Source organism: Lithobates pipiens, unplaced genomic scaffold, assembly GCF_037356315.1.
Source record: "Lithobates pipiens isolate NorthernLeopardFrog02 unplaced genomic scaffold, aLitPip1_a1.2 Scaffold_19, whole genome shotgun sequence".
Taxonomy (NCBI): domain Eukaryota; kingdom Metazoa; phylum Chordata; class Amphibia; order Anura; family Ranidae; genus Lithobates; species Lithobates pipiens.
This window is the reverse complement of record NW_027507764.1, coordinates 306,394,719-306,411,714: the sequence shown is the minus strand read 5'-3', so window position 1 is coordinate 306,411,714 and position 16,996 is coordinate 306,394,719. Positions and strand designations below refer to the sequence as shown.

The window sequence follows — 16,996 nt, the reverse complement described above, 5'->3', positions numbered from 1 at the left end:
AATTGCCATAAAAAAGGATGTGGACTTCCACCTACTACAGGTTATAACTGACCTGAATGGTCGTTACATCATCTTGATTTGCACAATTAACAATCTTACATACACATCAGATGAGCTTCTTCAAGAAAAATTTACGTAAAACTCATGATGTTCACAAAGGACACCTACTGATCTGTGAGGATTTCAATTTAGTGGTGGCTATACATATTGACACCACTTCAGCAGCCAAACAAAGAGAATCCCCCTTTAAACACCTCCTTACAACACAAGACCTCTATGATGTATGGTGATGTCACCATGGTTCTGAAAAGGATTTTACTTACTTCTCATCACATCACAAGCCATATTTGAGAATAGACATGTTCCTCACTGACAAATGGTTATTACAAAAAATTAGAACATCTGCAATGCACCCCATACAAAATGGGATTACCGCTCCAGCCTCTCAGACACACCACAAACGTATATCCCTAATCAGACACTCAAGTGCTGGCTCTGCGCAGTGTAGAAAATAAAAAGAAGTTCCTGGATGGCCAAACATCAGAGAAATGGTATCTTTATTGGTATATAAAATCCAAATGCAGTCACATATCAAATATGAAAAACCAGGATAAAAAATCTAACGCGTTTCACACCGTGTTCTGGAGCTTATTCATAGCTAAAGATAAAGAGCAAAGTCACAGATATAAATAATATCCTTAAAAGTGTCTATGGGATGAACAGCCAATTAGACATCACAAAATGAATTGCAGGCTAAAGTGTGCACACCTCGAATATACTTCACCTGGAAAATAGAGTACACCTGAGCTAAAAAGGAAAAATAAAGGAAAAGCATCCATAAAGATACTAATATACAGGCTCTGTGTAAACATCTATAAACCAGGAAGAAGCAAACAGTACACAAAAATAGATAAAAACAAAAAATTATTTATATCTGTGATTTTGCTCTCTATCCTTAGCTAAGAATAAGCGCCAGAACAAGGTGTGAAATGTGTTAGATTTTTTATCCTGTTTTTCCATATTTGATATGTGACATGCGGCCATCCAGGAACTTCTTTTTATTTTCTGCAATCCACACCATGACGTGGTCTGATGCCCCCATCACAATTTCTATAGATGACACAGGTCACCAGGGGTATACGTTTATCTGGAGGGCCAATAATTACGTACTGCAACACCCAAATTATTCCCAAGAAATTAGAGACAATCTAACAGAATACTTTCTCAATACGGGGATGGGGGTTGACCCCACCATGGTGTGGAACGCGCACAAAGCTGTTATAAGAGGTACAATAATGAAATTAAGTTCTGTATGTAAAAAGAAGAGGACGCAGTGGATTGATGATCTCACCTCACAAATAACTAGCTGTGAAGCCCAACACAAAACTGACCAGACCCCTACACGCACATCACAATTATTAACTTTGAGACAAGAACTGAGATCACATCTCCTACACTCTTTTGAGCATTTACAACGCAAATTTAAAGCCACCCCATACTCCACCTCCAATAAAGTGGGGAAAAAATTGGCACAGCGACTTAAAGGACAAAGGACCAAAGCCAAAATAAACCACCTAATACATCCACACACCAAAGCACACCTGACTAACCCACAAGATATTGCAAATGCATTTAGTGACTACTATAGTGACTTATATAACATCCGCAATGACCCTTCCACAGGGTTCCCTAGAGAGTCCTGAAATGCTAGAATTATAACTCTTATGAAACCAGGCAAGGACCTTACTTCTCCCCAAAATTTTCGCCCCATATCCTTGCTCCTTGGATGTTAAACTTTATGCTAAGACCATTGCTAGACGCCTACTAGATATAATGCCAGACCTCATCCATCTGGATCAATCAGGATTTATCAAAGGGAGATAAGCTCCTGACACAACCAGATAGATGATAAACTTAATCCATCATGCAGAATCCAGCGACACGCCTTCTCTGCTGCTCTCCCCAGACGCAGAGAAGGTGTTCGATAGGGTGCACTGGAACTACCTACAAAAAGTTCTCCAAAAATTTGGCTTCAAAGATCATACATACAGGGCCATTATGGCACTTTACTCCACACCATTGGCTCATGTTTACTCAGCAGACTTGCTATCCCAATCATACAACATCACGAATGGTACCCGCCAAGGGTGCCCTCTCTCACCAATCATGTTCAACTTACTGATGGAACCCTTGATGGAACCTATACGTTCAAAGCCTCAAATTTCTGGTCTACATTTAGGCAAATTCTCTTTTTTTCTCTTTTGCGGATGATGTGATCCTGATTCTCACAAACCCAACCTCCTCTCTTGCAGAAGTCCAGAAAACTTTAGATTGTATTTAATTGACAGTACTCTACTAAACCAAACAAAGCACATATACTAGACCTTAAACTTGACACCACCACTAAAAACTTATTACAGCTTCAGTACCCATTTGCATTGGCAGATCAAAGCGTATCCTACCTAGGGGTCCATCTCACCAGATCAACTAAACAACTTTTTTCAGCCAACTTTAAACCCCTTCTCACCAAATTACAAACTGATACACAAACCTTAACACAACTCTACCGATTCAGAACTCTGCCCATCCCCATATCAAAGTACTTCAAATCTCTGCAAACACTTCTCAATAAATGCATTTGGAAAAGAGCCAAGCCTAGATGTGCACATGTGACACTTAGGAAACATAAATTATCAGGAGGAGCTGGAACCATTGATTTTGAAGATTACCATCTGACATCTATACTGGTCCAAGTAGTGGACTGGTTTCAATCTGAACCACGAAAACTGTGGAGCAGACTTTAAGGATCACCACTGCACCCTAATCTGTGGTTGATGAGCACCCCACTGGATCGAGCCTTACCAACATCACTACCCCCTCCCTGAAATCAGCAGCATCCATAACTCACCTACCACCCCCAATACCTATACCGATCAAAACACTTCACCACCTTTCACCTGATTTATTCTTATCCACTTGGGAATGCCTGGGGATTAAATCATTTCAAGATTTATTTCAGGGCCCCCGGCCGAAACCCTTTCCCCTTCTACAATGGGAATTTAAGCTTCAGCCCTTGGAACTATTCACCTATATCAGGGTAAAACACTGCCTGGTATCAGTGCACCCCCCTCTATACTCAATTCCCCCGAAAGCTTGGGAACTACTCTCTGGATCATCCCCCAAACTAAAGGAATATTAATATTCTATAACCTACTACACCACAAACTTAGCTTCACAAAAATGTCCTCCCACATACTTTGGGAAAAATACCTAGGCCAATCTTACACTGAACACCAATGGCAAAGAGCTCTACAATCTATATTCAAAGCAACTAAATGCTCCGCTCTGTGGGAACTCACTCAAAAAGTGTCCCTTGGTATCTAACCCCTGCAAAACTTGCATCTTTCAGTTCAGCAACAGATGACAAGTGTTGGAGATGTTGCTCAACCAAAGGCGACATGTTCCACATTTTTTGGCAATGTAGAAATCTTCACAAATATTGGGATATTATCTTCCAAATCATATCAGACATTGTCAACACACAGGTCCCACCTTCACCTGACCTCGTGATCTTGAACCTTAATATAGAATCTATACCACAACCCACCAGACATATTACTACCCACATCCTGCTAGCCACAAGATTGAGCATCACTAGACTGTGAAAAAGAAAGCCCTGTCTATTGAACACACACTTGAGCTAATAAATCTACACTACAACTATGAGCTAGCAATGGCCTCTAATGAGGGCAATCACAGCAAAAAGTTGAAGGCATGGTTGCCATGGTTAAAATGGTCTGGAGATGCAAATTTCTTATGATGATGTAATTGATATCTTTAAGCATGATTCCACAATGAGTTTAAACAATCCTATGTTAGAGAATACATGGTTCACCAGTAACACCTACACTAGATCTCCCCAAGTAACAAAAGTGGCCCCATGAGGGGTTCTTGGGGGAGGAGCAACCTCACATTCTGAGGGTCCGTGTATTTCAGTTAACTCCTTTCTTTAAGATGTACGAATAAATCACAAGGAAGTTTCTGTTTGTGTTACCCATAGTTAATGTAACTTGTCTTTATATGTATTTAATAGACATGTGCATTCGTTTTCGTCCGAATGCATTTTCGTCCGAATTTCAGCTATTTTAGTTTTCGTTTTGACAAACGATAACGAAAGCACAAAATCCGAAAAACGAAAGATTCGACATAAATAAATGCTTTATTTTCGTTTTCATTGTTACAACAGTTCGATATAGAATAGGAGATTCGACATGACTGACAATAACAATCTGTCTATAGAACCTGTGGTCGAATGTGCCTAACCTTACCTCTATTAGTCCAAGATTATATAGAGAAAATATTCGACAGAGAAAAAAGATTTGACAGAGAGAAAAGATTCTGCAAGTTACTGTCCTAAAAAGTGTTTGGGGACCCGGGTCCTGCCCCAGGGGACATGGATCAATGCAAAAAAAAGTTTTAAAAACTGCAGTTTTTTCGGGAGCAGTGATTTTAATAATGATTAAAGTGAAACAATAAAAGTGTAATATTCCTTTAAATTTCGTAGTGGGGGGGGTGTCTATAGTATGCATGTGAAGGGGCTCATGTTTCTGGTGCTTAGAACTGTCCCTGCACAAAGTGTCATTTATGCAGGAAAAAAAGTCCTTTAAAATCACTCGCAGCTATTATGAATTGTTGGCTCCGTAATACAGAGAACACTCATTGAAAGTCATTGATAAAAAAATAAATAAATAAATAAATTAAAAAAAAAGCGTGGGGGTCCCCCAAATTCAATTACCAGGCCCTTCAGGTCTGGTATGGATATTAAGGGGAACCCTGCCTCAAATTTAAGAAAAAAATTGACGTGGGGTTTCCCCTAAATATCCATAACCAGACCCTTCAGGTCTGGTATGGATATTAAGGGCAACCCCGCGTCAAATTAAAAATAAAATCGACGTGGGGTCCCCCTAAAAATCCATACCAGACCCTTTATCCGAGCACGCAACCTGGCAGGCCGCAGGAAAAGAGGGGGGGACGAGAGAGCGGCCCCCCTCCCTCCTGAACCGTACCAGGCCACATGCCCTCAACATTTGGAGGATGCTTTGGGGGTCTGTGACCCCTCAAAGCACCTTGTCCCCATGTTGATGAGGACAAGGGCCTCATCCCCACAACCGTGGCCGGTGGTTGTGGAGGTCTGCGGGCGGGGGGCTTATCAGAATCTGGAAGCCCCCTTTAACAAGGGAACCCCCAGATCCCGCCCCCCCCTGTTTGAAATGGTAAGGGGGTACAAAAGTACCCCTACCATTTCACAAAGAAAGTGTAAAAAATAGTTAAATAAGACAAACACACTTTTGAAAAATATCTTTATTAAAAATAAAAAAAAATAAAAAAAGATTCCAGCGGTGGTAATCCACTCTTGCTATCCAGCGACGGACGGTCATCTCTCCAGCGAGGGCTCATCTCATCCAGCGCAGCGATCCATCCTTCTTCTGTCTCCGCAGAGGCGACACTGCAAGAATTTCGGCGGCCTGACGTTTCTTATATACGGAGGGCAGGGCCCCGCCCCCTCTGATGTAACGGAAACCTGCCTGTGTTACATCAGAGGGGTGCGGGGTCACCCATACGTCACGGGGAACCCCGGGTTTCCCCTTACGTCAGAGGGGGGCGGGGTCAGGTGACGGGTGGCCCCGCCCTCCGTATATAAGAAACGTCAGGCTGCCGGAATTCTTGCAGTGTCTCCTCTGCGGAGACAGAAGAAGGATGGATCGCTGCGCTGGATGAGATGAGCCATCGCTGGAGAGATGACCGTCCGTCGCTGGATAGCAAGAATGGATTACCACCGCTGGAATCTTTTTTTTATTTTTAATAAAGATATTTTTCAAAAGCGTGTTTGTCTTATTTAACTATTTTTTACACTTTCTTTGTGAAATGGTAGGGGTACTTTTGTACCCCCTTACCATTTCAAACAGGGGGGGCGGGATCTGGGGGTTCCCTTGTTAAAGGGGGCTTCCAGATTCTGATAAACCCCCCGCCCGCAGACCTCCACAACCACCGTCCACGGTTGTGGGGATGAGGCCCTTGTCCTCATCAACATGGGGACAAGGTGCTTTGAGGGGTCACAGACCCCCAAAGCATCCTCCCAATGTTGAGGGCATGTGGCCTGGTACGGTTCAGGAGGGAGGGGGGGCTGCTCTCTCGTCCCCCCCTCTTTTCCTGCGGCCTGCCAGGTTGTGTGCTCGGATAAAGGGTCTGGTATGGATTTTTAGGGGGACCCCCACGTCAATTTTTTTTTTAATTTGATGCGGGGTTCCCCTTAATATCCATACCAGACCTGAAGGGTCTGGTTATGGATATTTAGGGGGAACCCCACATCAAATGTTTTCTTAAATTTGAGGCAGGGTTCCCCTTAATATCCATACCAGACCTGAAGGGCCTGGTAATTGAATTTGGGGGACCCCCACGCTTTTTTTTTATTTATTTATTTTATCAATGACTTTCAATGAGTGTTCTCTGTATTACGGGAGCCGACAATTCATAATAGCTGCGAGTGATTTTAAAGGACTTTTTTTCCTGCATAAATGACACTTTGTGCAGGGACAGTTCTAAGCACCAGAAACATGAGCCCCTTCACAGGCATACTATAGACACTCCCCCCCCCCTACGAAATTTAAAGGAATATTACACTTTTATTGTTTCACTTTAGTCATTATTAAAATCACTGTTCCTGAAAAAACTGCAGTTTTTAAAACTTTTTTTTGCATTGATACATGTTCCCTGGGGCAGGACCCGGGTCCCCAAACACTTTTTAGGACAGTAACTTGCAAAATAGCCTTTAAAATTAGCACTTTAGATTTTGAATGTTGGAGTCCCATAGACTTTAATAGGGGTTATAAAGTATGCTGTATACTAGCTCCGTCGAATCTTCTTTATACATTCGACAGACACCATAAGCCTTAAAGACAGATTCGACCGTAATTCATGTGGATTTTCAGACGAATGCAATTTTTGAACGAAAAACGAAATAAATAAAAACGAATTTCGGGAGTAACTAAATAAATTAAGTTTTCGGACGAAAACGAAATTCCGAAACGAAATATTTTACTCTGCACATGTCTAGTATTTAATACTTACTAAAATTGTACCCCAACATACAATACATACATTGTATACTCCTGTTTTATCACAAACAATAAAAAACTATTGAAACAAAAAAACAAGGTATAATCCACCTGGATGCACAAAGTAGTTGTGATGATATGTATGATTTTACTAATGCATGTACAATTTGCAAATGTGTGCTAAGACATTTAGATTTGTTTTATTCTTAGGTGTGAATGGGGTTAATATAACAAAAAAAATAAAGAAGAACTTCAGAAAGTATTCTTATTTCTTTCCTGATGTGGTAATTATTTTAATAGATATTCCTTTACTGGGTAATCAGAAGAGAAAATGGTTCATTTAAGAAAAGCATTAAAATTAATGTAGAACTAAAAATACTTCTGTAGAATGCTTCCAAGGTAAACAGAGGTGCTTTTTTGTTAAAAGATTCTACCCTTAATTTGTTCATGTTTTTTCACCTTCTGCTAAGTACATCCCGTAATTTTTCTATGAATTGTGGGGTCGATTTACCAAAACTGGAGCATTCAGAATCTGGTTCAGCTGTGCATGGTAGCCAACCAGTTTCTAATTGCAGCTTGTTAATTTAAGCATTGACAATAAAATCTGGAAGCTAATTTCTTTTCAGAGCTGCATCAGATTTTGCATGGTGCAGCTTTGTGCTGATTTCTGTGGATATGTGTGTACTCCACTGAAGGCTAATGCCAGGTACACATGATCTGACTTTCCGCCAACAAAACCATAGATTTTAATTTGAAGGTTGTTGGCTCAAACTTGTCTTGCATATACACGGTCACACAAATGTTGGCCAACGATTCCGAACGTGAGAACGCGGTGAGGTACAACATGTACAACGAGCCAATAAAAAGGAAGTTCAATAGCCAGTGTGCCACCCTTTGGACTCCTTCTGCTAATCTTGTGTTTATCTTGTGTTAGTAGAAGTTTGGTGAGAGACGATTTGCGCTTTTCAGCCTCGTGATTTTCAGTCCGTTTCTGCTTATCAGTTTGTACTTGTTGCTTTGTATCTGTTCTTCAGTGCATGTTGTCAGTTTGTTTCTGTCTTTTTGGTGCGTTCTATTTATAGTTTGCTTCTGTTTTTCAGTGTGTTCTTGTCCGCTTGTTTCTCAAGTTTAGCTCATTCTTGTCAAGTCCTTTCTGATTTTCAACGCGTTCTGTCAGTTCGCTCTGAACAGCTGACCGTTTTCTAGCAATGTTGTGGTTACGTACTCATTGTAGAGTTAGTGTTGTTGTTGGGCTTGGTGTTGGAGTTATTGCTTTGACCCAAGTCCAGTCCATGAACAGGGGGAGGAGGAGTTCATGGACCAAGAATTGGTTATTTAATCATGACCAATTCTATCATATGCCTTTGCTGCAGGAGCTCCAGGAGAATAATCCTGATGATTTCAAGAACTATCTCCGGATGACGAACCCTGTCTACCACCATCTGTTGGCTTTGCTGTCCCCCTATATTACCAAACAGGACACCTGCATGTGGCAAGCCATCAATCCTGAGCAGATTCTTGTCCTCACCTTGCGGTACTTGGCGATGGGGAGAAGTCTCCAGGATATCAAATTCATGACTGGGATCTCCCCCAGGCTCTGGGAAACATTATTCCAGAGACCCGTTCTGCCATCATTCAGGTCCTGCAGCAGGACTATATTAAGGTTTTATCCTTTAACCACTTGGCAACTGGGCACTTAAACCCCCCTCATGACCAGACCAATTTTCAGCTTTCAGTGCTCTCACATTTTGAATGACAATTACTCAGTCATGTAACACTGTACCCAAATAAATTTTGTGTCCTTTTGCCCCACAAATAGGGCTTTATTTTGGTGGTATTTGATCACCTCTGGGTTTTTTATTTTTTGCGCTATAAATAAGAAAAGACCGAAAATTTTGAAAAAAATAATTTTTTTCTTTGTTTCTGTGATAACATTTTGCAAATTATTTATTTTTTTCATGAATTTTGGCCACAATTTATACTGCTACATATCTTTGGTAAAAATAACCCAAATTAGTGGATATTATTTGGTCTTTGTGAAAGTTAGAGAGTCTACAGGCTGTGGTGCAAATCATACAACATTGATCAACCTGATGTACTGGTGGCCTATCTCATTTCTTGCAACCCAAACAAGCCAAGAAAGTACAAATACCCCCCAAATGACCCCTTTTTTGAAAGTAGACATTCCAAGGTATTTAGTAAGAGGCATGTGAGCTTTTTGGTGTTGTTATTTTTTTCCCCCAATTCTTTGCAAAATTGAGATTTTTTTCACAAAATTGTCATTATAATAGGTTATTTCTCTCACTTGGCATGTGTATACCACATATGATGCCCCAAAATAAATTCTGCCACTCCCCCAAAAGTCTGGTGCAGAGTTCTCACAACTTTAGTCATGATCTTGGACTTTCTCACATTTGGGTTTCTGTACAGTCTATACTTCCCATCATAGTCTGCCCTCTTCAAGATGTCCACCATCTCCACCATCTTTTCAAAGGACACATTTTATTTCTCCTCCTGGATGTGGAACTTCCTTGCTCAGGGCTTTCCACATCATTGCTTCTCTCAGCACACACCTGCTTTAGCTCCGCCATGTGCTCTCCCACTGCCCAAAAGAGAAGAGGCAGGTAATACACTAGAAAGAAGGATAGGGGTGGAGTTTGACGCATGTGCAGTGTATATAAAGCATAACATGCTGGAGTCGTACGTACGATCTGGGAGTGGAGGATGGAGGATCTTAAGTGCCAATCATGCAAACAAAGCTATAATTGTAACTTGGGGCATCAGTGGTTAGAGGCCTATACTGCTTATAGATTGAGGCCTATATTGGGACAAGATTAGGAGAGTTTAGCCTGAAATTAGGGTTTGTCTTGTGTTGTGTCTTGCAACTAAAATGGTGGATAAATTCATTGACCCGGACTTCCTGCCAAAATTCCTAGACATGTACAGGGAGCTGTAATGTCTCTGGCAATTCAAGTGCAGGGACTACTCCAACAAGCAAAAGAGGAAGGCAGAGCTGGATAAACTATTGGAATTGGTGAAACCAGTGTATCCCACAGCAGACATCAACTATTTAAAAGCCAAAATTGGTAGCTTGAGGAGCACATATAATAGGGAGTGCAAAAAGGTCCAGGATTCCATGAGATCCAGAGCAGCAGATGATGTATATGTACCCAAGCTGTGGTACTATGACAGACTGCGTTTTTTGTCAGACCAGATGGAACCCAGGCCATCACTATCTACACTTCCTTCAACACTCCCTTTCACATCAGCTGAGGCTCTTGAAGCCCAACTCGGGCCTTTCACCCTGGAAGAAGATGTGGAGGAGCCCAGCTTGAGCTAGGTATAGCATTGTTGAAGATATTTCTTGTCAAAAATGTAATGGTGTTAACTAGATGTTATTGATCTCTAATTTCTGATTTAATAAAGTGGTTTACATATCAATAGACAGTAGTAGCCAAAAATGATTGGGACAAGAATTAAAAATGCTGGTGTCAGAATGATAGTCTTTTCTATTTGGTAAGATTACATTTGCAACAGTCATGAGCTCAAAATTGCGTGTGATTGATGACCAAAAACCTAAAACTATGTGCCATTTTCATACAAAGGAAAGTCTCAGCCAGGAAGAGGCTGTGGCAAGCAGCCTGGTGGAATCCCAGGTTCCTCCCCTCCACCCTCCAACCAAAAGGACCAAAAAGGTGAGGAACCTGGAGCAGTCAGCAACTGTTTTACTTTGCCAGGCTCTTGTGGCACTTTAACACGACCCCTGGTGGCCATGAGTTATTTGGCTGTGTCACAGCAAGCAAGCTCGAACACATGGTGGAGGGCCAACACGCAATCTATGAAGAAATAATTTTGAAGGCCCATAACAAGGGGACCAGGGGCAAACTCACAACTCAAACCCACCTGTGTTAGTTGGACCATACTCCTCCACCACCTCCAGCAACACCACCAACACCACAGCCAACCAACCCACCACAGCAGCATGGAAGAAAGCGTGGAAGGAAGTGTTGGGAGTGATGGCCTGGGTTTAGTGTGGTCTGTTGTAAGGCCACAACCTTGGGACATATATGTCATCTGCTGCTGCTCCCGATCTCTCGGAGTCCTGAACTGTATTGTGCTCCCTATTAAATGGACTCCTCAGGTTACCAATTTTGACAGTTAAATAATTGATGTCTGCCCTGGTGTACAAAGGTTTCACCAATTCCAACTGTTTCTCCATTGTTACCTTCCTATTAATTTTGTTATGACTTATTTTTATATTTTTTGTTTGGGCAAATACTTGGCTATGAGTTTGACTTCAAAAAGGACAGTTTGCTTGTGAGTAGGCAGGTACATTTCAAAAATAAATAAAAATAAAAAATCTGCGCTTGGTAAAAAATAAAATAGTAAATAGTTACTTGAAAAAAACAGCGGCTGAACACAATAACCCAGATACTAGGCCCAACAACAAAAATGTGAATAACAGTGCAGCGCTTACTATTAAGTGAATTTACATATAACTAAATGTAATAGAATAAATTCTCATGAAAGACCTAGATATTAGTGAATCCGAAAAAAGTGGACATCAGTGATGAATAATATTTTGCAAAAAATTAATTAGTCATTTACCAGAAAAAACATTCCCAAAAAAAATATATATTCATGCAAAAAAATGTGTATTTGCCAAAAATGTTGCTAAAAGAACAACAAACAAAAAATTCCAAAAAGTTCCCTGTAATGGATATGTGAAAGTGACTTTTCAAGGTCCCATACACTTGAACATGTGAAAATGATTATTTAGCATAGGAAATATAAGTGAACAGAAGTAAAGTTGATCCCGTGTAGCTCAGGTGAAGGTGCTTGACCACGTAAACCTTTTCGCAGCAACAACTCAAGTAAGTAATGCAGGCTTACCAGAACATCTATTAATGTGCACAGATACGAATTCCCAAACGATTCGAACTGGTCGGACCACGAGCCGGTCCCTCAAACGCTCCACGGTCACCAGGACGACTCAAATCCTCTTTCCGGGCGGGAAGACAAAAAACAACCCACACCTTCGGGTGTTTCGTAATCCAAGTCCGTTCCGGTCAGTTCAGAAGTCTCAAGGTATCATATCACCGAATGGATAAAAAGAAAAAGTGCGCCCAATCGTGTGATAAAGTTTCAAACACGTGGAGTTTATTATTCAACCGAATAAATGTTAAAAACTACAAATGACTCGATCGAGTCGCATAAAAGTAGTCGTAACATAAAAAAAAAGAACAATTTTGCTAGCAAAAGTATAAAACGAGCGAATATAAATAGCACAAAGGGTGAGCGTATCTACCCGACGATCGTTTCGTCACAATCTCGTTAATGTCAAATTAACGAGGGACACCAACATAGTTGTATCTTTGAGGTTAAAAAAAAACAAGATAATAATGGTGTCGTGATAACTTGACACACAAAACAAAACAAAAAATATGGAGATCACTATAAAAATTCAAATAAATATTATTCTGGAGATCATGAGATAAAAAAAATAAAAATAAAAAGATTATTCTGGAGATCAGGAGAAAAAAAAACAACAAAAACAAATATTATTTAGGAGATCACAAGAAATAATAAAAAATCTGCATTATTAAGAAGAAGAGAATGCACTGCTTTGAGGGATTTCAAAATTTGCTGCATGGTGAATGTGCTATCTCAATTACGAACGTTAGTTTTACAAGACCGATCGCTACCGGCTTGTACTTGATTGCGAGAATGCGTGAACTTTTGTGCGCGGACTTGTGTACACACGTTCAGACTTTCTGACAACAAAGTTTTGTTGGCGCAAAATTTGAGAACCTGCTAGCAAACATTTGTTGGTGGAAAGTCTGATATCAAATGTTCGATGGAGGATCCAACGGTCGGATTTTCCGACAACAAGCTCACATCCAACATTTCCCCTCAGAAAATCTGACTGTGTGTATGCATCATAACATCATCATTTTACTGTAGTTTCTGCTGCAGTATGTTCCAATGTACTCTATATTGGAACAACACTTTCTGGTCCAACTTAAGAGCATGCAGCAAAAGGGGACAACACTGCAGCGGTACTGAGCCGTTGTCACCCTAGAGAAGGAAATGCCTGTGAACACACCTTTTTGGTATGATTAAAAAAAGCTTATACTGTTTGGTGTAGGTGTTTTGCTTAAGATACATTTTTAGTTTAAAATATAAAATCCTTCAATCGTCATTTTTTTTGTCTGCCTGAGCGTATACAGTATATGAAGTCTACAGAGATTCATATGAATTATACATTTCAATTTCCTAGGCCATTCATTTGAGTTATTTCTGCTAATCTGGGCCAATCTACATGCAAATAATAAAGGTGAACAGTACAAAAACATATATATTTTTTTTTCCCAATTACTTAGTTTAGGGAAACCTTTATTGATTTTGATTTTGCATGATTTATTTCAGTAAATGGATGGATGGATATTCTACTTTTATTCAGGTACATCCCTCAATTCAAATGCTACATCAACTATTTATTTAAATAGGTTTTACTGATCTGATGTGATGTGGATATATTTTTAAACTTGTTTCTAATAACTAAAACCCAGCAGCAAAGAGCTATTTGCATTGTACTTTAATAGTCAGAGATTTAAGTCCCAAAAGCAAAATTTGCTTTTGCTGTATGTGATTCAGAGCAGCCTGTGAGTTATGAGTTTGTAGAGAAGTCCATTTTGGACTCTTTCATCAACATTAACAACATTGCTTGTGAGCTTTTACTGAGCTGTATGTGGCGACTCGCACCCCGAGAAGTCACAGCATGATTATCTGACTTTGGTTTCAGATATCCTCAGCTGCATTTGTGCTGAATTTGTTACACAGCAGAACATAACGTATATGATAGAAATTAGTATTTTAGTGCAATTCATACAACCATTTCTCAGAATAGAAAAAAATAAAGTGTCTTCACCCCAGCCTAAAATATTTATATGTATTACAAACTGAAAATGTGAACGGGATAATGTAAAAAGGAGATGTTATGCTGAAGCTACAAAATGCTACATCAGTCTATTCCTGCAATCTGTAAAAATTTTTTTTTTTTTTTTTACTGCACATCACTATGACAGTATAAAATAGTGCATTATTTACTAAAAGAGCATACATAAGTCTGGAAAGAAATCACCATGAGAACTGGTACACTTGTGTTTCAGGTTTGCGTGAGTGCATGGATGATTTTTGGATCAATGAATGAAATCCCTTAAAGCAGAGGTCCGCCCACCACTGCAAAAATTAAAAGCAAGTAGCTGTACATACTGCAGCTGCTGACTTTTGATAATCGGACACTTACCTGTTCTGGAGTCCAGCAATGTAGGCACCACAGCTGATGTTTCCATCAGCTGTCGGGTGCATGCCACCTCCATTGCGAGTAAGGGAACCCAGTAGTGTAGACTTTCAGCTTCACTCTGGGAACCCTACTGCGCATGTGTGATGATACGCTCCTCTCTCCTACTGGCCTGGTGACAGGGGGAGGAGGAGGTAGGAGGAGGGAGCCCGGGCAGTGAAGTCAATACCCATGGCTGAGGCTCCCAAAAGTGGGGAAAGCACACCTGTGTAAGACAGGTATCCTGCCCCCCCCCCCCCCCCCCAAAAGGTACCAATTGTGGCACCAGAGAGGGAGAGGAGTATAATGAGTGGAATGAGTGGAAGTTCCACTTTTGGGTGGAATTCCGCTTTAACTTATCTGCTGAAGATGCATATATTCCAATTCCCCCACTTTTTCTGACCCTTCAAGAAGAATGTCATTAAAACAGTCATGGTCTATTTAGCAACTGGCAATACTTGAGACAACAAACAACAACAAACACTGGACTATGTAGTATACAACACAGTATACAAAGTGCAGTGGCCAAGAGTATGTAACAGTGGGGGAGATTTACTAAAACTGGTGCACAATAAATCTGGTGCATTTGTACAAAGTAGCTAATCAGCTTCTAACTTCAGCTTGTTCAATAAAACCTAGAAGCTGATTGGTTACTATGCAGAGCTGCACCAAATTATGTGTGCACAAGTTTTAGTAAATCTCTCCCAGTGCCTCTAATGCCGCGTACACACGAGCGGACTGTATGGCGTACTTAGTCCGTCGAAACACATTTCAGCGGACAATCCGCTCGTGTGTGGGCTTCAGCTGACTTTTTCAGCGTGCAGTCCGGCGTACTAAGAATTTAGTTTTTTTAGAAATTCTGTCCGTCGTACTTTGATTTCAGCGGACAGTACGGTCGTCAGTATGCTAGTTCGATGGACTAAGAATGGCGCATGCCCAGAAAGGATTTACACGGCGGAAGGGTGCTTTGCTGTGTCTTGGACTTCCTATTTCTAGTCCCGTCGTACGTGCTGTACACGTCATCGCGCAAGCTTTCGACGGACTGTTTGTGCATCCGTGTGTGGTCAAGTCCGTTCAGTGGAAAGTACGACGGACTGTCCGTCGGATTGTATGACGAACTAAGTACGCCATACAGTCCGCTCGTGTGTACGCGGCATTATACTGCTGTTCAGTATGAGCAAAAAACTGTCCTATTGTTGGCTTTTTGTTTCTGTATCTTGTACTTTATATATACGTGCAAGAAAGATTTTCTGTTTACAAACGTTACCCCAAAAATATGGACAGTTGGCAACCCTGCAAGCAGCATATGAAATATGAGTACCTGTATATGTGCCTGCTGTTGTCATGGCCAAAGCATATATATTAGCACATGTTGCTGTATTTACTCCATGCATACTGTTGTAATCTGAGCAGGGACTATGCATTTTTTTCCTTTCAATGTTTTTTTTTTACAGTCACAGTAATAATACTATTAGTATACACCTTCTATGGTATTGCTCTTGCATGAAATTCACATGCAAACTACCAACATTTCAAAAAGACTCAAAAACATTGAGGAAAATAACTTTTTCTTTTAGGCAGCCACCACTTTTCTGCAATACAGTCAGTCGCTGGAGCCTATGCTGGTTAGCAAACAATGCCATGTGTAAACTATAACTAATGTATGCATCTCCATCTGCATTGTGAACACTAAGAGCATGATTGGTCATTTGGTCTTGCTTTTTGATACAAAAACAAACACAGATTTTGTTTAGTAAATCAAGCGTAAATGCTTTAGTGTTGCTTTTGTTTTCATTGGGATTGATTCTGAACAATTTAATGTATGCTGATCATTATTTTTTTAAACATTTTTCAACAGAACATTATCAGCTTTATGTTCCTGAATCAGCTCAAGTGGGCTCAGCAGTTGGCAAAATCAAGGCAAACGATGCAGACATTGGACTAAATGCTGACATCAGATACTCAATCGTCAATGGAGATGGTGTTTTCTCTATATCCACGGATAAAGAAACAAGGGAGGGAATCCTTTTGCTCAAAAAGGTAAACTATTTTCTTTAAATGTGACTTTATTATATATGTGACACTATTTGGGTTCAAGATCATCAATTATTTTAACTAAATGATGGTTCTGCACAATACATGAAGACTTAAATACATTGAAATTTAGGGCATTCAAAGTAGATTCTTTAAGAGGTCAAAGGATCGGCCCTTTAGATCTAAGGTATTGGCCACTGGTATACAATTAAATTAACCACTTCAGATCCGCGCTATTGCCAAATGACGGCATTAGCGCGGACCTACATTTCCAGGACTACGTCTATTGACGTCGTCCTGGTTACGAGCGGCCTGCGCGCCCCCTGAGGGGCGCGCGCGGCGCGCTCTGTGATCGGCGAGTCCGTGAGACTCGCCTGATCACCGATCCGTGTAAGGGGTCGATCCCGACCCCTTATCACGTGATCAGCTGTCAGCCAATGACAGCTGATCATGTGATAGAACGGAGCCGGCAATCGGCTATTATTCCTCCTCGCGCTGACAGTGC

The 16,996-nt window shown here is 40.7% G+C and overlaps 1 protein-coding gene across 1 annotated transcript in view; it reads left to right on the top strand.

The window, feature by feature from the left end:
• The window catches only part of CDH18 (cadherin 18), a 965,040-nt gene that overhangs the window by 664,365 nt on the left and 283,679 nt on the right, over nt 1–16,996 (top strand). Inside the window, exon 6 of the mRNA XM_077492030.1 lies at nt 16,316–16,497. Within this exon, the coding sequence (XP_077348156.1) occupies nt 16,316–16,497 (182 nt within the window). The remainder of the gene's footprint in view (nt 1–16,315; nt 16,498–16,996) is intronic.